This window comes from Lactuca saligna, chromosome 1 (genome assembly GCF_052625555.1).
Source record: "Lactuca saligna cultivar CGN05327 chromosome 1, ASM5262555v1, whole genome shotgun sequence".
In the NCBI taxonomy this organism is placed as follows: domain Eukaryota; kingdom Viridiplantae; phylum Streptophyta; class Magnoliopsida; order Asterales; family Asteraceae; genus Lactuca; species Lactuca saligna.
Genome location: NC_136417.1, coordinates 39,759,666 through 39,785,297, shown reverse-complemented (window position 1 = coordinate 39,785,297; position 25,632 = coordinate 39,759,666). Strand labels below are relative to the sequence as shown.

Genomic DNA, 25,632 nt, shown 5'->3' with positions numbered 1-25,632 from the left:
TTTGTTTATATTTCTTTTATTTTTCCAGCTATTCTATTCTCTTTTAATTTCTAAGCTATTCTATCCCACATCGTAAAACACATGTAAACTCAGTTGTTTTCATCTATTATAAAATCTTATCATCATGATTCATTTTATATCAACTTTAAGTCCCACATTGATTCAAGTATCAAAAAATATTTCAACTTTATGTTTATATAACAAGACTTAAAGTTAGCTAACGATTCTATTAAGGTTTGAGTTTAATACCAAAACCAAACGAGGAAACTCATGTACAAACTGAAAACCATAACATCAAATTGATGGGTTTGAGTTTTGTTTGGTTTTAAAAGTTTCAAAACCGTCGCTATCAGATTTGGGTTTGATTTTAGGTCAAAACTGATCCGACCCGCCCCATGCTCAGCCGTTGCGGTGATACCCGGAAAAAAAATTATGATACCTCTTTGCTTTGAGTCTGGCTCCGCCACTGGTCCAAACTGGTGAGTGATGATTAAAAATTAATGATGTTATATGTTTTATTAATTGCTAGTGATTATCTAAATAATATTTGTTGTTAATTGCAGGAAATATAGCAGCACCACTTGTGTCGCACATGTTTTGTAATTTCATGGGCCTTCCTGCATTCTTTTCTCCAAGGACAAGTAACAAAACATATTCTTATCGTTTCAAATATCTTTTTTTATATATTATTATGGATCAATTAATCATAAATGCTGTGATTGGAGGAGATAGAGAATGTGCAGTTGCTTATTAGTATTGTTTGGCTCATTTTGACATGGTTATATGATCACTCAGGTGGCTAAGAGTATTGTACTTTTTAAGCTGATTAAGGATATGAAAGTTGTCTCAAAAAGGTTACATTTTTTGGTTGTTAAAGTTTTTGTGTAGTATCTAGATTGGTTATTTCATACTGTCTTAGCATGTATGGACATTTTAGTTTAACAAAAAATCTTTTGTGTAGTATCTAGATGGTTATTGAATAACTACTCCGTATCAATGTTTTATTATAAATTTCGTAGCAGTTTTATCAATTTTCATTATAAATTCCTTAAACAGTTAACTACATAAACATATAAAACATAATAAATTCCGTAAACATTACACTTATGCAAACTTATTCTAAGGAGCATTTATAATTTTATATTCTATAATACAAGATCCTCTAGTAGCTTCTATATACTCATCTCATATGCATATACATCGCTTAGCAAGGAGCATTAGAACTATCATCGAGTTCCATCTTTTCGACATTTTGGTACTCATACATCCACGAACATACCAAGTAATATCCAAAGTTGGTCAACCCAATACCAGTCAACACCCAATACAAATTATCCATCCTCCCATCATTAATCCCATCAGGCAACCACCCGGTCGTCTTCCTCACAAGATCAACCACCGCAGTCCCCAAATAAAACGCTACTCCAATAAACAAGGCCACCATTGCAGCAGCTGTGCTCTTCATCGACTTAGGAAACTCTTGGTAATACAACGACACATGACCCGGTAAATGAAACGCTTCACCAGCACCAATAACCACAAGCTGTGGAACCATCCAAAACACAGACATTGGCACGACTGAATTCCCTTTTAGGTCATGTGATCGAGCCATAGCAAGTCGTTTTGACTCAACCAGTGCTGAAATGGCCATGCCTGACGCGTTCAGAACATGGCCCACTCCTATTCGTTGTAGGGGTGTGAGGGAGGTGTTTGTAAGTTTTTGGTATGTGGGAAGAAGGAAACGGTCGATGAGAACGATAAAGATGGAAGTTGAAAGCATAGCGAAGACAATCATGGTTCCTGCTGAGATTTGGAAGGTGGTGGGTGTGGGTGTGGGTCCGAGGTGACGATCCATGGCTAAAGCTTGGAGGACTATTAGGCTCATTTGGATGGCTAAAGGGGTGGACATCATAACACCAGTTGACCAAAGTGGGGAGATTTTTATTAGGGTTTTCAGGTCTTCGACTTGTTGTATTGTGCAGAGGTCCCATGGTTTTTTGATTGAGATGTTGTCTGTAGTGGTGTCCCCTTGGCTTGTTATTAGAGCTGCATGGTTCAGAAACCTGTATCATTTTTAATCATTAGTTATATAACCGGTGTAATACACGTTTAACAAAATAAAATAATATAAACAGTAAACTACAAAAAAAAACATAATCATTAATCATAAATTTACCGATAGTTAGTTGATACAACACTGGATGATTGTTTAAATGTTTAACATAATGTAGCGTGACATTTTAGTAAATGATTTGGAACATATATGTTTGTATATTTTTCTACCAAAAACCTTTGTGTTGAATAAATTCATAAAAATATGAAACATGATTTGCATAAATATGCACTTATCCCTTCTAAATGTATCAAACATAGATGTTGTAGGTATATGGATGTTATTTTTCGTTTGCTTATTTAGATGGAAAGTGTTAACAAAAGCAAATAGTTTTTATTCTCTCAAACAAATGTCATCGTTTTTCTCATGACTTTCAAAAAAAAAATGTCATATTTTCTAGTATTAACTACCTTTATGTATAATTTAACAGCAACCCCATTATTTAAAAATAAATTAAAAAAATAATATAAACTAATGTTCTCAGAAAAGTTTTTAACAGTTGTCATTTAGTATCTCTCTTAATTAGACGATACTTTTTATTAGTTATATATTATCATTTTCTTTATTTTAGATGTTGGAAAAAAATTTAATTATTTTATTCGTTGGATTTAGTTCAAATTAATAAAATTTATGTTTAATATAATAAACATAAAAAGATTAAAAATACCAATACAATTAAAACAAAAGAAATGTTGTCATGTCCGACTTGTTTGGACGCGACTAAATAGATATACAAATTCAATTTTTGAAAGATAAATGCACACAAAGGAGTAAGGACAATAAAATCATGAATATCAAATGTGTTCAATATTAGGGTAAGATTTTTTATTTTTAAATTTTGAATTGAAGTTATATAATGCGAAATAAAAAGAAAAAATGGAGAATTATTTTTAAATATCATTTGTCATTTAATTTACCAAAACAATAAATAAAAACAAAAATTACCGTTTTTCTAAATATATGTGAAATATTATAATATTCTTTTCATCCCAAAATAATTGTCCAAACACAAAAAAAGATATACAGATTAAGGAAATATTAATTGTTATTACTTTATTAAATGAAATGATAGTTTTACTTTTTGTTGTATATAATTCAATAGCAATAACATTTAATTTCATAATAATTTAACTAATAATGAGGGGTATTATGGAAAAAGAAATATTCATTTTTAGAAGCAGGTTATTATTTTGAGACAAACTAAAAATGAAACATGAACTATTAATATGAGACAGAAAGAGTAGAATATTATACTATAAATATTCAAATAGAATTCTTAGAATGTTAAAATATTTTAATATTTTATTATAATTGTTAGATATGTTAAAGTATTTTAATATTCTACTAAAATTGTTAGAATATTCTAATATTTGAATATTCTAACAATTTTGTTTTAATATTTATACTGTAATATTCTATTAGAATATTTCATGTATATATAAAAAATGTATTTTTTTTGTAAAACCCGCATCTTGAGGTACTTTATGTTTTATTATTATTATTATTATTATTATTATTATATATATATGGTATTTTAGGGTTGAAACGACCTGATGGAGGCGCCACCACGACGTGGTGAGGCAAGCTTGAAACACGTGTTGCATTTAAGCCGCCACAACGGGGCAGTATATGGCCATGACGTGACAACTGTCTGATGGAAAACCCAATTTTTCCAGGTTTGCTTCCTATTTAAAGGAATGAGGAGGTTAGAGTTTGCTTATCCTCAGCCTCCTGAAGCTCTGAAGAAACCCTAATCTCTTTCCTCCATTGTTGAAGCTCTTTTTGGTGTTCTTAGAAGTTCTTAAGGGAAAAAGGAAGAAGAGGTGAGCTAAGATTCAACAAACAAGTCTGATTTCTTCATCCTAGCACTCTTTTAGACCTTTGTGAGTGTCCAAGACTCAATCTTTATCATGTTAGGTTGTTAGATCTTGAGTTTTGTCACTTAATCTTCATGTTCTTGTTAGTTGGAGTGGTGAGATCTCAAAAAGTTTTCAACTTTATAAATCTCTGAGACATTTGGTGTGATTTATGGTTTGGATCTGAAGTATAGTTAAGTTTTTGAGCCATACATGAAAATTTTTTATTTATCAAAAACACTTATTTTGACTTATTATGGCTTCAAGACATGCATTGGTCATGCATGTTTATAAAGCATCAACTTTTATGTTAGTTTTGGTGATAGAAACCCTTTTGGAGTTAATAAGTTAAGGACTTTTTTTTTGGAAAAAGTACTTAATAGATGAATCCATGTCTTGTCTATCCTTTTTGAAACCTAGGGTTTGAGATTTTGACCTTTTGGGTGGTCTTAAGGGATAAAGTTGGAAACTTTATCCTTCTTGACCGTGTTTCATACTAGATCCGAGCTTTGATTCTTCTGTCTATCAATAATTGCATGCATTGCATTATGGATGTTTGAGATTTTGACCTTTTGGGTGGTCTTAAGGGATAAAGTTTGAAACTTTATCCTTCTTGACTATGTTTCATACCAGATCTGAGCTTTGAAGCTCTTAGGGTTAAAGGAAACATCTTAATCCATTAAGCTGTTTGGAACCTAGTTCCCACGACGCGACATCAGGTCGCCATGTTGTGGCGACTAAGGATGGATCGACTGCTTTGTCTTGATTCGGTACCACAACGTGGCCAATGATGGCCATGACATGGCGATTCACTGAAGTGAGAAGTTTGACTTTTGACCTTGATCATTGTCTGTTGTCTTTTGACTAGAGTTGACTTTTGGACAAACTCCTAGTTTTAGAATAAGAACTAAGGGCTTTCTATTTCTGGTAGTGAGAGTAGTAGTAGTTGAGTTTTGACTAAGAGGCGAGTCTTTTCACTGTACTTATGGGTCGAATACACCAATATCGGTCCACTGGATTGTGCTATATAGGATGTTAGCTGTCTTTGTGACTCTTGATGTATTATTGGGTTGAAATATACCTAGGGTTGGGCTCATGATTATATTTTTGGGTTAAAAGAAACCCCAGGACTGGGCCCATGATTGTATGTTTGAGTTTAAAGAAACTCCAGGGCTGAGCCCATGATTGTATGTTTAAGTTTATAGAAACCCTAGGATTGGGCCTATTATTGCATGTTCGGGTTGAAACATACCCCAACGATGGGCCCATGATTGTATGTTGGATCGGAACATACCTCAGGGCTGGGCCCAACTATATGTATGGTATGTGATGTTTTTGGGGAACTCACTAAGCTTTATACTTATAGTTTTATGTTTATGGTTTTAGGTACTTCTGGTACGAAAGGGAAGGGTTTGACGTGATCGCACAACATCTCTTTTATGTTTTCACATTGATTCCCATTTTACTCTGATGTTTGTGATACACTATTTTGTGATGGATTTTGTGACAACGATTGTATGGATTGATGATTTTTAAATTGAAAAATTTTACCTCTATTTTTGGGATGTTATATTTTTTGGATAATCTAAATGAAGAAAATAATATTTAAAAAAATAGAAATTTTTTATTTATTTTGCATTTTAAAAATAGTTTTTTTGATGTACAAAATGAGTGGTTATGATTGTGTCCTCATGTCTCACAAAATATGAAGATCTCATATGAACCTAACCCTATATATATATATATATATATATATATATATATATATATATATATATATATATATATATGTATATATATATATAGGGAAGAGTTATATGGAAAATGAATGATTAGGGCAACACATATTTGAACCAATGAAAACATGACAACACATCACTTCCACAATAACTTCCACAATACATTACTTGTGAAGAAAGAAATGGACACGTGTCATTTGATTATTGGTTCCGGTAGATGTTGCCCTAGTTATTTGTTTTCCATAGAACTCATTCCTATATATATATGTGTGTGTGTGTGTGTGTGTGTGTGAATGTAGTTTGCATCTGGGTCTAAAGCCACTGACATCAGAGCTTGTTAGGGTGGTTGATGATGAACAAGCAAGGAAGCTGTGTTTCTCATTATAGCCGGAGGAGCACTATGATTCTTATTGGAGCTTGTTAGGGTTGGTGATGATTAAAGTCACTGCCACGATCACCACCGAATGCCACTATCGCCCATCACAAACATCCAATCCCACCCTCACCTTATCTTTCCTTCCTTAGACCTGGTGAAATTTCCCCACCCATTCGTCATCGCTCATTCTTTCTTGTGTATGATTCGAACCACCTCAGTTGTCGAATTCCTCTCATACTTCACCACAGTTAATAAAATAACCCTAAATCGTTTGGTGCAAACCCTAGCTCCGATTGACTTATACTGTGGCGATGGAGGGGAATAGTTCAGCAGTGAGAAATTTGTAGTTTAGGCGATGGGAGGTGGGGTTGTTGTCATCGGTAGAGGCTTGGCCGGTGTTAGAGGTTATGTCTAGCCATAAAGTAAAGAAGAAAGCGAATCAAAAGAGGGGGGGTGGTGGGTATTGGGCATGATAACTTATGTGGGGTTGCATAGGATTTTTTCTAGTTTAGTTAATTAAAAGAAATCTTAACAAAATAGATAAAAAGAAATTAAAAACAATATTAGGGGCATGTTCGTCATTTCAGGTTAAGTATGGACCAAAATTACACAAAAATTTTAACCAGAAGGACCAAAACCACATAAGGTATCTAAAATTGAACCATTAATATACCATCAAACTAAAGAAGGTTGGTATTTAGTTCAATGCTAAAATGATGATTAGTTATCATGAAATGTGAATCTACTTCGTTCATTTGCATGTTACCTTTTTAATAGCAAATGACTTTTTCTTAGAAAAACCATATTGACTTTTAGGCATGGATATACGAAATTACTAAAATTCGTAATTTTTTGTTAAATATATTTGTATATTTACACGGTGTCCCCAAACTGATTTTAAGCAGAAAAGTGAAAGGAAATACAAAGAAAATAATAAAAGTTCTTGTTTCTTAGTTTTTTAATAGAAAAAAGTGAAAGTGAGAAAAGAAGAATATTTTTTCATAATTTTTCATCCTACGTTTCCTCCCCCAAATGAGAGGGATTTGTAGACAAAGATATATAAGGCTATCATTTACTGATTTTATCCTTCAATCTAATATTTAAAAAAAAAAAAGATTACATAGCTTACATAATCGTGATTTTCTTCAACGCCTCTAATGTACATGTTGTTCAATTGTTCTCCATCACGACTCCATATTTTACCATTTAATTTAACTTTCATATCTTTTCTTTTGAACTTGATAACATAAATATACAACTATATATCTTCATTTCCCCTCCCCTTCTTTTCTTATTACCCTTCTTTTTCTTTCAAATAAAAAACTCAGAAACACAACGGTAATGTATTTTTCATAAGGTTTAAGATCAAAATCGAATAAGATGAGTATTTCTTGAAAAACAATGTTAAAGAGTATGGTTTTTAGGGCTTAGACTTGAGGTTTTAAATCCAACAAAGACAAATAAGTACTACTATTTTTTCTATTTTTCTTTTTTCTTTTTTCATGTATAAAAAAACGTCTTTCATACTATTTGAACCCGCAATGGAGATCCTCAAAACCACATATATACTTCAATTATGTTTGCTACAATTTATTTTATTTACATTTTTATGAAATATTTGTTTGATCCATTTTTAAAATTTTCAACCTCATGAATATATTCAAAATTTTATGAGTTTTTTGTTTGAAAAAATAATCTTGCCAATTCTTAAGTTAGTTTTTCATGAAATTGATTATTATTTTTTTATAGACGTTGAAAATGTGGTTAAATGGTTATATTGATATGTTAGCCTTTTAAATATGATCATTTTAAATGAATAACTCGTTTTCTTAATACATAATTGGAGATTAGATCAACTATACACAATATATTTTAATAATATGTTATAACAAAACTTATCATCTTATATAATCGACATATAAAATGGTAAAAAGTTGATAAGTTACATTTGAATGACTAAGTTGCATTAAAGTGGCAAAGTTATATTTTCTTACATAAATAGTTATAAAAATAGGGTATATAGATTGATATATGGTGTAGCTTGTAATTTATTGTATCATTATCTAATTATCTTTAATAAAAATTCACATGATTTCCTTATTGAACAAAATAATATCTAACTAAACTTGACTTTACAAAAATCAAAGGATAAATTTGAAAAAAGAAAATACACTTTGTTTATATTTAAATTCCAAATAAAGTTGATTGAATGTGAATATGGTCCCCTATTCATATATTCATGTATTAGGCAATAATTGCGCCATACATGTGTTACATATGCACTAGTCATTCATTTATACTTTGCTTCAATGCCAAGTATTTCTAACTCATGATCATTGCCTAAAACAGGAAAATATAAAGGTGATACAAATTCATATACATTGATATTGATAAGTCCTTTTAAACAATATCTACAAGATACCACTTGAAAGACATTTAAGTATTATATATGCAATTTTTTTTGTAAGAACTTTGGGTATTATATTATTTTATCCAGTGTCTTTTCAAGATCGATGATATTAATGTCCCCATACATAGGTGGAATTTTCATGGTAAAAAATAAAGAAGTTTAATGTCATAATTAAAATATTCCAAAATAAAATAGTACACAACTAAATAAATAATAAAATTATTGTTTCTTATAATTAGCCATGTCCATCGATTATTGCAATGAGAAGGAGGTGATAAAAAATCGAAAATTGTGTTATTTGGTTTCAGCTAATTTAATTTGGTTAACCGAATAAACCGAACAAATATATATATATATATATATATATATATATATATATATATATATATATATATATATATAGAGAGAGAGAGAGAGAGAGAGGGAGAGAAAGAGAGAAGGAGGATTAGGTTCATATGAGACGACGTAATTTTGTTAGATCGTGAAATACAATCATATCCACTCATTTTATAGATTAAAAAAATTTTAAAATGCAAAACAATCGAAAACTTTCAAAAAAAAATTCAAATATTATTTTCGTCATTTATATTTTCCATTTTTTTTTTTGAAAAAAATACCAAAAAATATAAAAACTTAATAATAAAAAAGACTATTTTTTTTTACATATTTTAGTAGAATATTTTAAATTTCTGAAAATCTGGTAGAATATTCTAACATTCTAAAAATCACATTAGAATATTTACAATGTAATATTTTATTAAAATATTTCACGTATTTAAAAAAACAGTAATATTATTTTATTTTATTTATTTTTATTTTTTACGTAAAAAAATGTAAAAAATAATAATTAAAAAAAGAATTTTCAGAATTTTCATTTTATTTTGCATTTTAATTTTTTTTAGAATGCGTCTTACGGTGTTACAAAATTAATATGATCTCAAATGAACCTGGTTATATATATATATATATATATATATATATATATATATATATATATATATATATATATATATATATATATATATATATATATATATATATATATATATATATAGGGTTCGGTTCCAGTGAGTACTATTTTTTCGGTGAGAACTCGTAAGGATATCTTAAAAAATTTGAAAAAAAAATACAAATCATAAAATCGAGCATAGTACTATATTGGAGAGAAAAACAATTAAATTTTTTTTGGGATCATTAAAATTGAATCATGGATCATAAAAATGATCCATGATTCAACTCTAATAATCATTTTTTTTTTCAATTTTTTTCTCTCCAACATAGTACTATGCTCAATTTTATGATTTGTATTTTTTTTTCAATTTTTATAAGGTGTCCTCATGAGTCAGTTTTTTAAAAGCTAAGATGTTACATTTATTTGGAGTTATCGTTATGTTTTGATTGATTGCAATATACAAGGAAATTACACAGTAATGGATTTAACAACGTTTGGTAATTTTAAGAACTAAGAAAGTCTCATTATTTTGTAACTTCTTTAACATGTAATGATTTTTATGGTTTGCTTTGATAGTCGCAAGGAAATTATTCACTTAAATGAATTGATCAATGTCGTATACTATTCACCACCGCCGTTTTGCGCAAGTAACGACTACTGTGTATATATATATATATATATATATATATATATATATATATATATATATATATATATATATATATATATTCCACCATAAAATAAATAAATATATAAAAATTTGTAGGTACTTACTTTAAACTATTTGTTGGAGTTGTTCCAACCAATTTTGTTCCTTCTGCATATGGCTCTTGACAATAATCCGCACTTTTTAGTGACAAGAAAAGTTTTCGTTTCCGGAATGCTGCTACCACAACACAAGTCATGCGAGTAAAGGGACTGGCTTGTGGTTTCAACAACCGATATTTAATTCTTCCTACCGCAAAAATCACTAAACCAATCAAATTAGTAGCTACACATAAACCGTATCCCAATCCCCAACTCATATTGTCTTCAACATAAATAATCCCCACGACACTAACAAGTATCCCGGCATACAAGGTAAAAAAGTGCCAATTAAAAAAAAACCCTTGATCCTTAGGGTTATCGAATTGATCTGCTCCCATTGTCGCTAACGTGAACCGTGTACCTGCGGGCCCTATGCTTGAAAGAGCCACACTCATATACAAGATTGCGAGTTGACTTTTTGATGGGCCTAAGCAAAGGTCCGACCCATTTTTGCATGGTGCGGGTTTTAACGGGTCGAGTGTTGCGGTTAGGGTTAGTAGCAGTATGCCCGCCAAAGATATAAGAGATGAAACTAAAATTATTGTAAACGATCCAAAAAATGAGTCCGCAAGTACGGCTCCTAGGATTGGAAGCAAGGTGGTGCAACCATTGACTATGTTTGCAATTTGAGCAGCATCGATGCTTTTGATGTTAAATTCGTTGATTAGGTACATGATAATATTAGTTGACCATCCTGCCGCGGCTAGTGTCAAACCAGCCATGGTTGCTATATTTAAAAAAATGGGTTTGTGTTATGATTTTAAAGAGACTTGGATTCTAAAACTAAAAGTTAAACAAAACAAGAACATATACATACCTATGAGAAAAGGGAAAGTGATCCAGCCTCCTTTAGTGGGTGTACTAGATGGTTTTGTATCCATGGCTGCAAAATTTGTATAAAACTGAATGTGTAAGTTTATTTTCGGGTACATATATATATAGAAAACGAGACAATGGACCCCATAAAGGTAGGGTCATACCATATGTATGTCAATAATGTCAAGTCATCAGAACTATGGACATCAAGTAACTTTTTTTTTTTTTCAGATTCTATCTCTCACTACAAGAAATATATCCTTTAGCGGCGACACTATTAGCGGCGACTATTGGCTTTACCGGCGACTCTAGCTAGAGTCGCCGGTAAAGCCAATAGTCGCTGCTAATAGTGTCGCCGCTAAAGGGTTGTCACCCGAATCCGCACTTTCCCCCTACATTGCATCTCAACCGTTCGATGAGATATCCAATCCAACGGGTGGGGTGCCTTATCCGGTCTAACCTAATACCGGCAACACGCATGTCGCCGCTAAAACTCTAAAAAAGTCGCCGCTAATTGTCTGCTAAAAATGACGCGGTACCCTTCCCTCCAGTTTGTCGCCGCTATTAACAATTGTCGCCGGTATTGACCCTCGCGTCGCCGCTAAAGGTGTCGTCGCTATTGATGATCGCAGATAAAAAAAAAAACGCACGCAGATTACAGTTCCTTCTTCATTTCCCTTTCTGTTTGCTTCGAGTTCCTTCACCATTTTTCCGATTTCTTCTTCAATCTGCTTCTTTCAAGCAAATTTCTCCCCTCATTGTTCCAAGCAAGTGTCCCTAGGTGTGGTTAAAGCTTTGGGATCAATTTCTACCTCCATTTCTTGAAGAAAGGTAAGTTTTATTTTGATGATTTCATTTTTGTGTTGTATGAATAATAATAAATTGCTCATGTTCTTTATTTTTGGTGATGTTGTTTTGGATTAGAAGCATTGTTCCAAGCAAGTGGTTAAAGCTTTGGGATTAATTTGTAGGTGCCTCCATTTGTTGAAGAAAGGTAAGTTTTTTTTATGATTTCTTTTTTATTTTGTATGAATTTTGATTTGTAGCTTTATGTAGTGATTGAATGATAATAAATTGTTCATATTTTTGTTTTTGGTGGTATTGTTTTGGATTAGAAGCAAGTTATTCAATTTTTTGTTTGTGGTTATTTAATTGCAATTAGTTGTATAGCTTCAAGTTGTATTTATATGTGAAATTATGTGATAATTGTCATATGTGAAAATTGGATTGTATATTTTGTATTTGTTTGAATATATGTGAATTTGGTATATATATTCCAATGTATGTGTGTTTGATGTATATGTGGTATATTAGTAGAAGTTATATGTATTTGTTATAAGTAGAATGTTATTGTGTGTATGTGAATGTATGTATGTTTGTTGTAAATGTGATATATGATTGTGAAACTTTTGTATTTGGTATAAATAGGATGTTATTATGTATATATGTGAAATTATGTGTATTTTGTTTAAATAGGATGTTATTTTGTGTGTATTTGTATTTGATGTATATGTGGTATATGTATGTAAAAGTATGTGAATTTCACCTTCTTATGTATTATGTAAAACTATGTGGTTTTGGTATAAGTAGGATGCTATAATTGAAAAAAAAAATACATTATTTTTATAAATTGAAAAAAAAAACACAAAAAAAAACTATAAAATTGTTTAAAAACTTATATACAAAAACTAGAAAGCTTCTAGTTTTTACCCAAGCTAACTTACAAGTAATTTTAATTAAAATTAATTAAAAAAATGCATAAATAAAAATTTTTAATTTATTTTTTTCATTTCTTTATTACTTAATTTTTGTATTATTTTAGATGTAAAAAAATGTGGTTTGAAAAAAAACAATGCTAATTCTGTATACTAAACTCTAAACCCAAAATTATGTTTCAGCAACATCATGTCTATTGATAAAAGCTGGACTACTAATCCATATCGAAACCATCCCGAGTTCCAAGCAGGACTCAAAGCTTTTATTGAGAAGTCGAAGTTGCACGTTGATAGTAATGGTAAAATCAGATGTGCGTGTGAAAAATGTGATAACCGTTACTTCAAGTACCCGACTGTAGTTGAACGCCATATATTTATAAATGGTTTCAGTAAGGCGTACAAAATTTGGATCTATCATGGTGAATCTTTTATTCCTCCCGTCGTCTTGCCAAGTAACGAAATGGCCGATTTAATCGACGATGTGATGTGGGAGTCGAGAGAAAATGATACCAACCTCGATGAAGGAACCTCGAATACAAGGGGTAGCGGTGTGGATGATGATTTTGCACAGTTGTTGGAAGAAATGGAAACTCAATTGTATACTGGTTGCATCTTTTCTTCCCTTGAGTTTCTAGCAAAGTTAATGCATATCAAGGTGAACAACAAATGGACTGATAGTTCATTTGATCAACTCCTTGAGCTCTTGCAATTAGCATTTCCCAAAGGCAACAAGGTTCCCCTTTCACATTATCTAGCCAAGAAGAAACTAAAGTCTATTGGCCTGGGGTATGAGTCGATACATGTGTGTAAAAACGATTGTTGTCTCTTTTGGAAAGAACATGATTCATTGCAAGTTTGTCCCGTTTGTAAAGAGAGCCGATGGATCGATAAAAACACCAAGGGTAAGAAAGTACCTCATAAGGTGTTACGGTACTTTCCTGTGACCCCGAGACTACGACGTTTATATTGTTCGAGGCACACTGCCAAAAATATGATTTGACATAGTACCAGACGTTCAGAAGATGGTGTGATGATTCATCCTGTTGATGGGGAACATTGGCAAGATTTTGATAAAAAATACCCCGACTTCTCGAGTGAACCTCGTAACGTACGCCTAGGTCTTTCAGCTGACGGTTTCAATCCATTTGGAAACATGTGTAATCCACATAGCACATGGCCGGTCATACTCACCACATACAATCTGCCACCCTGGCTTTGTATGAAAGAGTCATCATTCATGTTGACTTTGTTGATTCCAGGACCGAAAGCTCCAGGTAAGGATATGGATGTTTTCCTTAGACCGTTGGTGGAAGAGCTTAAACATTTGTGGAACTCAGGCATACGTATTAAAGATGCGGCGACAAACACATTCTTCACGATGAGAGCTATGTTGTTGTGGACAATAAACGATTGGCCAGCTCGTAGTAGTTTATCGGGTTGGAGTGGGCAAGGGTATAGAGCATGTGCTACTTGCAATGAAGACACTCCTTCGTACCGTGCAACAAACAAAGTCGTATACATCGGTCATCATCGTTTCCTAGATGCTAATGATCCGTTAAGAAAGAGGTTGGAATTTAATGGGATGGAAGAGACAAGACCCGCTCCGAGACACTTTAATAATGATGACATACAAGAGCAACTAGGTCGTCTACTAACTCGTAAACCGGGTAAACATCCTGAGCATGGAGGCGGGGAGCCAAAGCGGCAAGATTATGAGTTGAACTGGTCGAAGCGAAGCATTTTCTTCGAACTAGAGTATTGGTCTTCTCTACAGTTGAAACACAACATAGATGTCATGCATGTCCAGAAAAATGTGGATGAGAGTTTGTTAGGTACTCTCCTAATGAACGATAAAAGCAAAGACACATCAAATGCACGAGAGGACTTGAGAATTCTAAACATTCGGAGAAATGAATGGTTGCAAAAAAATGGTGACAAGTTTCATAGACCCCAGGCAAGATACTCTTTCACGAAATCTAGTCGACAACTCTTTTGTCAATTTATAAAAGAGGTTAAGCTGCCGGATGGGTTTGGTTCTAACATTAGTAAGAAAGTGAACGATACCAATACTAACATTATTGGGTTGAAATCGCATGACCACCACATTCTTATTCAACGTTTGATACCGATTGGAGTAAGAGGGTTGTTAGACAAAGATACTTATACACCTATTGTAGACCTTTGTACGTTTTTCAAGCAACTTTGTTCCAGAACATTGAAGGTGGAGGATATGAGGAAAGCAAAAGTAGACATTATTGCAATCTTGTGCAAGTTAGAATTGATTTATCCTCCGGCGTTTTTTGACATTATGGTTCATTTACTTTTGCATTTACCTGATGAAGCAATTGCTGGAGGCCCGGTTTGTATGAGATGGATGTTTCCATTCGAGAGATATATGAAAAAACTAAAAAACTATGTCAGAAACAAGGCGAAGCCAGAAGGTTCTATAGCTGAGGGTTATGTTGCTGAAGAAGCTTTATCATTTTGTTCAATGTACCTTCGAGATGTAAAGAATCGTCCGGAAAGAAATGTAGATGTTGTCATTGAAAAAACAAAGTTTTGGATGTTTGAGTCTAAATGTCGACCGACCAGCACAACTCAAATCAAAACTCTTAATTTAACGGAAATGCATAACATGGAATGGTTTGTATTGAATAGCTGTGAAGAAGTCAGACAGTATATCAAGTAATTAATCTTATCTCTAACTTTCATTCTTAATTTTTTATTTTATCTTTTTAAAATCTATATCTTTTGGTCATCAACATAGGAAATTCAAATCTGAGCATCCCCAAAGTGATGAAAAGAGAGAATTTCGTAATTGGTTTCGTGAAAAGGTAATATAAATTAATAAACAAATTTTTTTCATTGATCTAACGAATACATAATACATATTAATTTATAATTGTTAGGTTCATCAAATGAAAATAGAAAAATCTCCAGAATTCCACGAAGAGTTGTCGGTTCTTGCAATGGGCCCGCAAATGAATGCCTATTCTTACACCGCATGCATAGTCAATGGTGTTAGGTTTATGGTACTTAGTCGTGACACACAACGTACAACACAAAACTCTGGGGTTTTAGCGGTGGGTGAGAAAGGCGAGAAGTATTATGGCCAGTTAGAAGAGATTATAGAGTTGAGGTATACACATGATTATTCAACTGTACTATTTCGTTGCAAGTGGTTTGATACTCGAATAGGAGTTATTTCTAGTGATAGTTTCACCAGTATCGACACACGACGCGAAGCATACAAAGATGATCAACTCATATATGTGTCACAAGCCAAACAAGTGTTCTACATCAGAGAGCCAAACAATAACCATCGGTGTGTTGTCGAGCATGTTAATCATTGAAGTATTTGGGATCTACCATCGAACGATGACCTTGTTCAAAATGTTGACAATGTCTCACACGAAAATGTAGACGATGTCGATGTACTTGAAAATATCTCTTCATCCGATGCTCCACTTTTTATCGATTTCAGCATGTACTTTCAAAACATTCCTAGAGTCATTGTTGATGTAGAAAGTGCATCTGAAGTTCCTCTGCCAACTGGTAGAGTCAATGATGTTTCTGATTGCGATACTGATTACGATGACACCGATTCTGACTATGATACCGAAGAAGACACTGAAGGATATGAGGAAGATTCTGATTAGAATAGTTCTTATGTAATATGTATTTGTAATATGTGTTTGTAATATGAACTGTATTTGGATTTCTAGTTTAAATGGAAATGTTTATTCCTATCTAAATGTTTATTTCTATGTAATGTGTATCTATAATAAAAATTGTATTTGTATATCTTATAATTTTTCAGGAAATGATGAGAGTGTGGCTGTTGTTTATGTTTACCATGGCTGCTGTCATGGGTCGTGGACATGGGGGAGACGGAGCTGAGGACCCACCTTTCCCAGGTGGTAGAGGTCCTGGCCAGCACGAGCAGGACGGTAAGTCTTATCATGAATTTTTATTTACTATTTTTGTTCAATTATCATAAATTAAATGTCGTTTCTAATAATTTTTAATTACATTTGTAGTTGAGGGACGTGCCCGAAGGAAAGCTCGAGGAAAAGCAAAAAATATAAAGCTTGAAAAAGCAATCTTGCAGAACCAGGGGAAACCAATAGCCATGCAATTTGATAGAGATATCACATTTAATCCCGTAGGAGAGGCGGGAGACATGTTTTCCCGAGAAGTTGGGAAAACAATGTGGCAGATGGTCCCTTTCGACAAATGGAGTTGGAAAAGAGTTTCCCCTGATATAAAGGACACTGTATTACAACATTTAGCGGTAATTATTTATTTAAATATATTTTATAGGTTTAACTATAATTGTTTCTTACTTGGTTAACTTTTTTTTTATATTGTAGACAAAGTTTGATCTCAATCAAATGTACCAGGATGCACAAGCTACTTTATTGACAGAGAGTTTTCAAGCAGCCTTGTTAAGAGGTTTTCGAGAGCGTAAAGCTGACGCAAAAGAATATTTCAACATGGTCGGAGGGTATGAAGATATCCCGAGAGCATTGGCAAATCCTCCGGATGGTATGCTTGTTGATAACTGGGAGAAGACAGTTGAGTATTTTCAAACTGACGAACACAAAATTGTTTCAGAAAGGAACAAAAAAATCCGTGAAAAGCAAACAATTGTGAATCGTGGGGGTTCGAGCTCGTATAGCAGTACTTGCTATAAGAAGGTACCGTACGATACATGTAATTATTTATTTAAAATATAATCTAATTTTTAAACTTAAACAGAACCTTAAGAGAGTGGAAACATTTCGCAAAGCTCATACCGATAAGAATGGTGTATTTGTTATTGCTGAATCGGAACAACAATATGTAAGTATTTAATTATAATTTTATCATATATTTAAATGTTTATTTATACTTAATTGTTACTCACTTTTGGGAGTTACAGAATCGGTTAGTTGAAGAGCTGCTAGAACAAACTCAAGGTGAAAGTGAGTTTACGCCAACTCAAGAAAGAGCTACGTTCGAGAAAGTATTAGGAGAGCGACGTGGCCACATTAGAGGCATTGGCCGCAAACCTTCTGGTCTCCCGACGATTCCACAGCCTTCGCAACCATCACAACCACCATCACAACCATCACAGGTAAAATAGCAATCTACTTTAGCATCGTAAAATGCATGTTGATTTGGTAGTTTTGGTTTTGTGGTGGTTATTTGCTAAAAAGTTTGGTAATTTAGTTTTTGTCCCAAGTGCAAAATATAGCAATGTACTTTGGTTTTCTATCTTACTTTAAAAATAACAATGTATTTTGATAGTTTTTGTTATTAATTATGTAGTTGGAAAATATAGCAATGTACTTTGTTTATGTTTGACGATCTAACTTATAATTTTATATATATTGTTATTAATTATGTAGTTGGAAAATCTTCGTGCAATGCTCGCCGACCCGGCATGTAGGGATGAGCTTTATTCGTTTTTTCAATCCCAAAACAATCAAGGAAACGATGGGAACGGCGATGAGGGTATGTAAGAATGGGTTTTATTTGCATATGTTGTCTCGTTTTGCTACTTAGTAGAATGTAAAAATTTTGTTGTTTTGCTACTCGGATAGTATGACTTTTGATATTTAATTGTATTTTGGATGTTTGTTTGTAATAGGATGTTTGTTTGACACTATTATGTTTGATATTTAATAGGATGTTTGTTTTGTAATTAGCGTCGACACTATTGGTTTTGATATTTAATCGAATATTGTTATTACCGGCGACACTTTTACCTGCGATATTATCACCGGCAACACTTTTACCTGCGATATTATCACCGGCAACGAAAATCGTTATTTAAAAAAAAAATTGAAAACAAATTACCGGCGACAGTTATCATTACCGGCGACACTTTTGCCGGCGACACTATTACCGGCGACAAATGTCATTCCCGGCGACAACATTATTAGCGGCGACAATTGTCAGTAGCGGCGACTATTATCTTTAGCGGCGACAAACTGATCAATAGCGACGAGGCAGTACCGGCGATTCATTACCGGCGACGCGTCGCCGCTATTATCAGTACCGGCGACATTTGGAACTTTTACCGGCGACTTTTGTCGCCGGTAATGGCCTTTTTCCTTGTGGTGTCTTAAGTTAATTGCGTTGGCCTTTCCATAATTTGGCTCTTTTTGGGATACTTTTGACCGTTTGGGGATTATAGCTATTAAGGAAAGGAGACAAGCTTTCCCTGCCGGGGTAGACTGGAATTTCACATTTCAATCGAACAATATATATTTTCAGGTTTGTCTCTTCTACTTTTATGCTTTACAAATAGTTTATTCTTAGTAATCCGATCAGAGTTAGTTTTAATTGAGTTCATTTGATATATTGAAATGGTAATAACTTCATTTTGAAGGCTACTCATATGCAACAATGCACACTCTACTTCTGCCATAGTGGCACCAATATTGGTACTCATTTGCCTCTTAGTTTACATAATAACAAGTGGGCTTTGTTGCACAACATGTTTTTAGACCACAAATAAATAACATGCCGTTTCCAAAAAAACAAAGAAATAACAAGTTATTATTAACATTCATCGAGTTAAGCATTTTTATTTTGTTAGTACAGCCTTGCATAAATGATTAGTAATATTTTTCATGTCTATGTGGACTTGAATGCAGCCTACATAATGCATAATGCAGATGTGGAATGAAGCCCTGAAATGCATCTTGGGACATAAGTAAAAAATATCAAATCTTGAGCTTCATTTTTTACGTACATAAGTTCGTTCTTGAATATAAATTTCACAATGACAATTGTATATTAACACCAACACCCCCTGTATATATTTTGATGGGTTTTTTCTTTTCCATTGATTATATATATTTTAATGGGTTTTTCCTTTCCATTGATTATATGTATATACGGTCACAAATCATTCTTGATATATTTAATTTTTGATTAGATATATTTTTTGATTATATGTTCTAATCTACGTTAAAACATGATATGTTTCATTTTTTATTTTATAAAATTTAGTTCAAAGTTTTAATGTCATTTTATTTTTTGTTACTTTTTCAATTTTTAATTTTTTTTTTAGTTTTTTAAATATATTTGTTATATACACCTCGATCTTTAGATGAGGGACTTATGAGTCTCTTGGTAAATATAATTAAGTATAATGCACTTACGAGTAAAAGGTTTATACAACTTATAACCGCAATTGATCCCAAGTAATGAGATTTCAAATATAACCATCAAACTCCTTACTTCACAATTTATCTTTCGCTTCTATTATGTCTAATTATTATAACATTATGCATATATATGATTACTTAGCAAGGACTTGAGCTTGAGATCTCCATCTTTTCGACATTTTGGTATTCGTACAACCATGAACATACCACGTAATATCCAAAGTTAATCAACCCAAGAATAGTCAACACCCAATACAAATTATCCATCCTCCCATCATTAATCCCATCAGGCAACCACCCGGTTGTCTTCCTCATAAACCCAACCACCGCAGTCCCCAAATAAAACGCTATTCCAATAAACATTGCCACCATTGCAGCAGCTGTGCTCTTCATCGACTTTGGAAACTCTTGGTAATACAACGACACATTACCCGGGAAATGAAATGCTTCACCAACACCAACAACCACAAGCTGTGGAACCATCCAAAACACGGACATTGGGACAACCGAATTTCCATGTATGTCATGTGATCGAGCCATAGCAAGCCGTTTTGACTCGACCAGTGCTGAAATGGCCATGCCTGACACAGTTAGAGCATGGCCCACCCCTATGCGTTGTAGGGGTGTGAGGGTGGTGGTTGTAAGTTTTTGGTATGTGGGAAGAAGGAAACGGTCGATGAGGGCGAGTGAGATGGAAGTTGAAAGCATAACGAAGACCATCATGGTTCCTGCTGAAATTTGGAAAGTGGGACCCAAGTGACGATCCATGGCTAGAGCTTGGAGGACTATCAGGCTCATTTGGATAGCTATAGGGGTGCATAAGAGAATACCCGTTGACCAAAGTGGGGAGATTCTTATTAGAGTTTTCAGATCTTCGACTTGTTGTAGTGTACATATGTTCCATGGTTTGTTGATGGTGTCCCCTTGGGTTATTAGAGCTGCATGGTTTAGGAACCTGTTTCATTTTTAATCATTAATTAGCATATTTCGAATATTAGTACTTAGTATATCAATAATTACCACATATGATATCGTTATTGAACAAGATAAGACCGGATATAAATTTGAGTTTAAAAAATTAAAGGAGAGCAATGAAAAAAAAAAATAGAATCGAAAGACATGCATGGGTTTCGTTTTAAGTTTAGACTTCTGATTGCATTTGATTGTTTGGTTTTGGAAATTTGGTCCACCCTCGCACTCCTGCATTATGCAATAATTGCGATGTGCATCTTGAGTTACATATGCACTAATCGATCATTCATTCATGCTTTGCTTCAATGCCAAGTATCTCTCACTTATCATGATGTCTAAAACAGGAAAATATAAAGGTGACACTGATTCATGTACCATTGATATGTCCTTTTAAACATTATCTACAAGATACGTACGTGAAAGACATTTAAGTATTATGTAATTTATTTTGTAAGAACTCTGGATATTATATTATTTTATCAAATTGTCTTTCAAGATCTATGATATTAATGAGAGGAGGATTCGTATTTTTAATATCCCCTTAAATACCAAAACATATTGTGTTGATGTTGCGTGTAAAACTAGATAAAATTGTCATTATACTTTTATGTTTAGTATAAAGATCAACAAGATTATCAGTCATGTTAGTTATATTAGATTGCTTAGGTGTAACAAAATCAACAACTGTGAAAAATAAATTTTAATCCAAAAGACCAAGAGAATAATACTTTTTTAAAGCGTAAAAAAGATTATGGAATATTTATATTAGATTAATTGTTAAAATTAGATCAATATAATTTAACTGAAACAAAATGAATAAGCTTTTCGATAATTATTCATTGGTAGGTGGGCTTACTACTTTGTTGGTCTTTCTTGATTACCATATTTGGGAAATTGGTTGGTGGGTTCAACTTGCTATTTCTTTATTATTATTACCCACTAAAAGTTACAAAGTTAAGTTGGCTTCATTCGGAAATGTTCATTACAACAAATTATTAGATGACAAAAAAAAAAAAAAAACTTTTAAAAGTATGCGTATCAAATTAGTTATAGTATTTGAATATTTAAACGGCTATAATATACAATTTAAATGCTCGATTGGGTTTATTTAAGGCTTTACGAAACAATATATGATATAGTAAATTTCTATTATCTTTTTTATTGTTTTAACGTAATAATATACCAAATATCATCAAACAACGAATTTCGGTGTACTAAATAAATATTACCAATTTATTTTGGGACTTTTGTATTTTTGTTATGATCATGTTTTCTCAATGACAAAAATTATTGTTAGGAGAATCACGAATCTTAATTTGTCTTCATCCATATACATTGTCATATTTCATCATTAAATAAATAAATAAAAACTTGTGTATACTTACTTGAAGCTATTTGTTGGAGTAGTTCTAACCGATTTCGTTCCTCCATCTTGTTGCTCTTGACAATAATCCTCACTCTTAAGTGACAACAAAACTTTCCTTTTACGGAAAGCTGCAACCACAACACAAGCCAATCCAGTAAACGGACTGGTTTGTGGTTTTAGTAACCGATACTTACGTCTTCCCACCACAAAAATCACTAAACCAATCAAATTAGCCGCAACACATAAACCGTATCCCAATCCCCAACTCACATTGTCTTCAACATAAATAATCCCCACAACACTAACAAGTGTCCCAGCATACATAGTAAAAAAGTGCCAATTGAAGAAAACCCCTTGATCTTTAGGGTTATCGAATTGATCTGCTCCCATTGTTGCCAACGTGAATCGTGTACCCGCGAGCCCAATGCTCGAAAGAGCTAGGCTCGTGTAGAGTATCGCGAGTTGACTTTTTGATGGGCCCACGCAAAGGTTCGACCCGTTTTCGCATGGTGTGGGCTTTAACGGGTCGAGTGTTGCAGTTAGGGTCAGTAGCAGTACGCCCGCCAAAGATATAAGAGATGAAACCGAAATTATTGAGAATGAGCCAAAAAACGAGTCAGCGAGTATGGCTCCTAAGATTGGGAATAGGGTGGTGCAGCCATTGACTATGTTTGCAATTTGAGCAGCATCGATGCTTTTGATGTTAAATTCATTGATTAGGTACACGATAATATTATTTGCCCATCCTCCCGCTGCTAGTGTTAAACCAGCCATGGTTGCTATATTTAGATGACAAAAAATGGTTTTGTGTTATGATTTTAATTAAAGAGACTTGGATTTAAAAGTAGAAGTTAAACAAAAGAAGAAGCACATATACCTATAAGAAAAGGGAAGGTGATCCAGCCACCTTTAGATGGTTTTGGTTCTGCATCCATTGCTGCAAAATTTGTGTTTGAGGAAATAAGTATAAAGTATGCGTATGTTATTTTGGGGCTAATATAGCAAATGGGACTATGGACCTCTTAAAGGTAGGGTCATAACTCATAAGTCATGCGTATGTTATTTTGTCTTTGTTAGAAAACATATCATGGACAGCTAAGTATTAATGTATTATTATTAAGGGGGTGTTTTGTTATCCAAACTTGGACTACAATGTCTTTGAATTAATTTTATAATAATTAATTAGGTTCATGTTGAAATTTTCTAAACAACTATTTGCTATGTATTTATTTGATCACTATATTTTCTTTGAGACCCAAAATCATTAAATGTTGTATCTGTATCCATTATATGATATGGCCTTGTATAGTTTCACGATACTTGGCCAAAAAAATTATATAAAATTGCACGAATTTTATTTTTTATTACGTATTTGGTCTCAATATATATACAAAATTTATGTTCTCCTAATATTTTTTACCAATTTGTATTATTTACCTTGTAATGGATTTTTGACCAATTATCGGCTAAATCCAAAACATGTGTATACATTTTCATGTAGGTGTCAATAAAATAAAAAAATTATGAAGTAATTTATATTATATGTACATTTAGCCATGATCACTTGGTAAAGACAATGATTCCCCACATGAGAGTTCCTAACTTCTAATCTTGGAGGCTTTAATTAGGGGTGATCATGAGAAAGATAAGGTTGTGACTTGCTAGCATTTCACCATAGGTGAGCCCCCTCCCTCATATCCTTGCCAATCGGGGAAATCCTAGTGGAGAGTTGTGCAACCCATATCATATATTAAAACAAATATAAAGTAAAATCATGTTTTTTGTGGGAATGCCATTGTTGATTTTTCTTATAAATTTAAAAATCTTTGAAATTTTTAGTGAAAAAAATATTATTGAAATGTTTTATCATAAAAAAAATTAATATAGAAAAAGAAGTTAGGGTGTGAATTTATTAAAAAAAGACAAAATTCATGACAAAAATTAAAATTTGAACCAATTTTTTTCAAAAGTTACTAAGGATCTATAACATATGGTAAGGGATGACAATGGATACAAATTTGAAATTAAATGACATTAGGTCTCAAAAAGTTTCGTGACCAAATATATTACGAAACAAATGAACTTCGGTGATAAATAGTGAAACTGGATTATGGGATGTTTAACCTTCGCGAGAGCATCAATACTTGTGAATAACTCGCTCACAAGCATAGCATAGGAGTTCAATATCAAGAAATAAGTGACTCAAGGTGATCTGGTTTCCTTTTTTCTATTCAAATTGATAAGAAGATATGTAAGAAAAAAGTAGAAGGATATATAATTTCTCGTATTCTTATCCATCATCCTAGATTATGTTAGAAAATTTGCAAGCACCAATTCACCAAAATACATTATGAAGTCAATTAGTTCTACTAGTATTTGGATTTTGTGACAACGAATCATATAAAACTGAATGTTTAGGACCTTGTTTGGGCCTAAGGAATGGGTGTTGTGGATGGCATAATCTACTATAGTTTGGGCCTTAAGCAGTCGCCTAGGTCTCCCCCTATTGGTTCGGCTACACTTGTAAACACTATAATGTTTAGGACCTTGTTTGAATTGTTTTTAATTAATTAAAAACCTTTTAAAAAGATTATTTCAAATTTCCTATATGATAGGGTCTATGGTCCATAAGGAATGGGTGTTGTGGATGGCATAATCTACTATAGTAGGGAGGGATGGCTTAAGTGGAGAGTACATAAATATGTGACAAGAAGATCTCGTTGAAACTAAATAGAAGATTCCTAAGGTGGTTATAAGACAAGTTTGTTGTATGGTTTTGTTGGCTGATTAAGAAGGAGCATGAGAGAAAATGGTAGTCGTTGAAATGAGGATGCTAGTCTGCTAAAAATACAATCATATGGTATAACTTTTTTGGATATAGTACCAAATACGACAAACAAAAATCTGTTGGGGGTAGTGTTGGTTATCAACAAACTGTGGGAAAGAAACATGTACATTAAGACGACTGACGAATGTGATGTGGAGGGTGGATGTGATTGGTCAATGGTATGAGGAGGGAAGGATGCATAAGAAGCATGTGGGAAAATAGTTTGAGGTTATATCTAAAGAAGTTAACTCTTTCAGAAGACATTAACTCAGATGGTATTTACTATTTAGCTTTGTAATAAGGGTGGTGGAGTAGTATATGCACCAACTTCTTTTTTAGTGTTGGTGTACTTCCATTCAATCTTTGCCTTCTTATTTGTGTATTAATCTTTACCTTCTTATTTATGTATTTATTCGGTAATTACCTGCTCAATCATTTTTATTTTGTATTCAGTTTTAATAAAATACCCCACAAATAACTTGCTTTATGTATTTGTTCGGTAACAAGCTGCTCAATCATG

The 25,632-nt window shown here is 32.9% G+C and overlaps 3 protein-coding genes across 3 annotated transcripts; 1 reads left to right on the top strand and 2 right to left on the bottom strand.

The window, feature by feature from the left end:
- Window positions 1-1,014: 1,014 nt before the first annotated feature.
- Window positions 1,015-11,150, bottom strand: LOC145033605 (protein NRT1/ PTR FAMILY 2.7-like). The gene is made up of 3 exons (XM_078982189.1): window positions 11,071-11,150; window positions 10,221-10,980; window positions 1,015-2,063 (listed from the first exon to the last, which is right to left on the bottom strand). Exons 1-3 carry the CDS (start codon window positions 11,132-11,134, stop codon window positions 1,205-1,207), a joined length of 1,683 nt encoding a protein of 560 aa, XP_078838315.1. The 5' UTR covers window positions 11,135-11,150; the 3' UTR covers window positions 1,015-1,204.
- Window positions 11,151-12,974: 1,824 nt separating this feature from the next.
- LOC145005091 (uncharacterized) lies at window positions 12,975-15,627 on the top strand. The gene is made up of 3 exons (XM_078964142.1): window positions 12,975-13,714; window positions 13,790-15,469; window positions 15,552-15,627. Exons 1-3 carry the CDS (start codon window positions 12,975-12,977, stop codon window positions 15,625-15,627), a joined length of 2,496 nt encoding a protein of 831 aa, XP_078820268.1.
- A 4,286-nt stretch (window positions 15,628-19,913) lies between these two features.
- Window positions 19,914-23,299, bottom strand: LOC145033596 (protein NRT1/ PTR FAMILY 2.7-like). Its single transcript, XM_078982184.1, has 3 exons — window positions 23,163-23,299; window positions 22,305-23,064; window positions 19,914-20,902 (listed from the first exon to the last, which is right to left on the bottom strand). Exons 1-3 carry the CDS (start codon window positions 23,218-23,220, stop codon window positions 20,086-20,088), a joined length of 1,635 nt encoding a protein of 544 aa, XP_078838310.1. The 5' UTR covers window positions 23,221-23,299; the 3' UTR covers window positions 19,914-20,085.
- Window positions 23,300-25,632: the final 2,333 nt, after the last annotated feature.

Bases quoted from the DNA above. Each gene is read 5' to 3' on its own strand.
- LOC145033605 (XM_078982189.1), bottom strand. From the start codon at position 11,134: ATGGATACAAAACCATCTAGTACACCCACTAAAGGAGGCTGGATCACT. The intron at 10,981-11,070 runs GTATGTATATGT...TTTTAAATATAG, and splicing joins CACTTTCCCTTTTCTCATAG to CAACCATGGCTGGTTTGACA. The intron at 2,064-10,220 runs GTAAGTACCTAC...AAAATGATACAG, and splicing joins ACTCCAACAAATAGTTTAAA to GTTTCTGAACCATGCAGCTC.
- LOC145005091 (XM_078964142.1), top strand. From the start codon at position 12,975: ATGTCTATTGATAAAAGCTGGACTACTAATCCATATCGAAACCATCCC. The intron at 13,715-13,789 runs GTACTTTCCTGT...GATTTGACATAG, and splicing joins GTACCTCATAAGGTGTTACG to TACCAGACGTTCAGAAGATG. The intron at 15,470-15,551 runs GTAATTAATCTT...TCATCAACATAG, and splicing joins GAAGTCAGACAGTATATCAA to GAAATTCAAATCTGAGCATC.
- LOC145033596 (XM_078982184.1), bottom strand. From the start codon at position 23,220: ATGGATGCAGAACCAAAACCATCTAAAGGTGGCTGGATCACCTTCCCT. The intron at 23,065-23,162 runs GTATATGTGCTT...ATCTAAATATAG, and splicing joins CACCTTCCCTTTTCTTATAG to CAACCATGGCTGGTTTAACA. The intron at 20,903-22,304 runs GTAAGTATACAC...AAAATGAAACAG, and splicing joins ACTCCAACAAATAGCTTCAA to GTTCCTAAACCATGCAGCTC.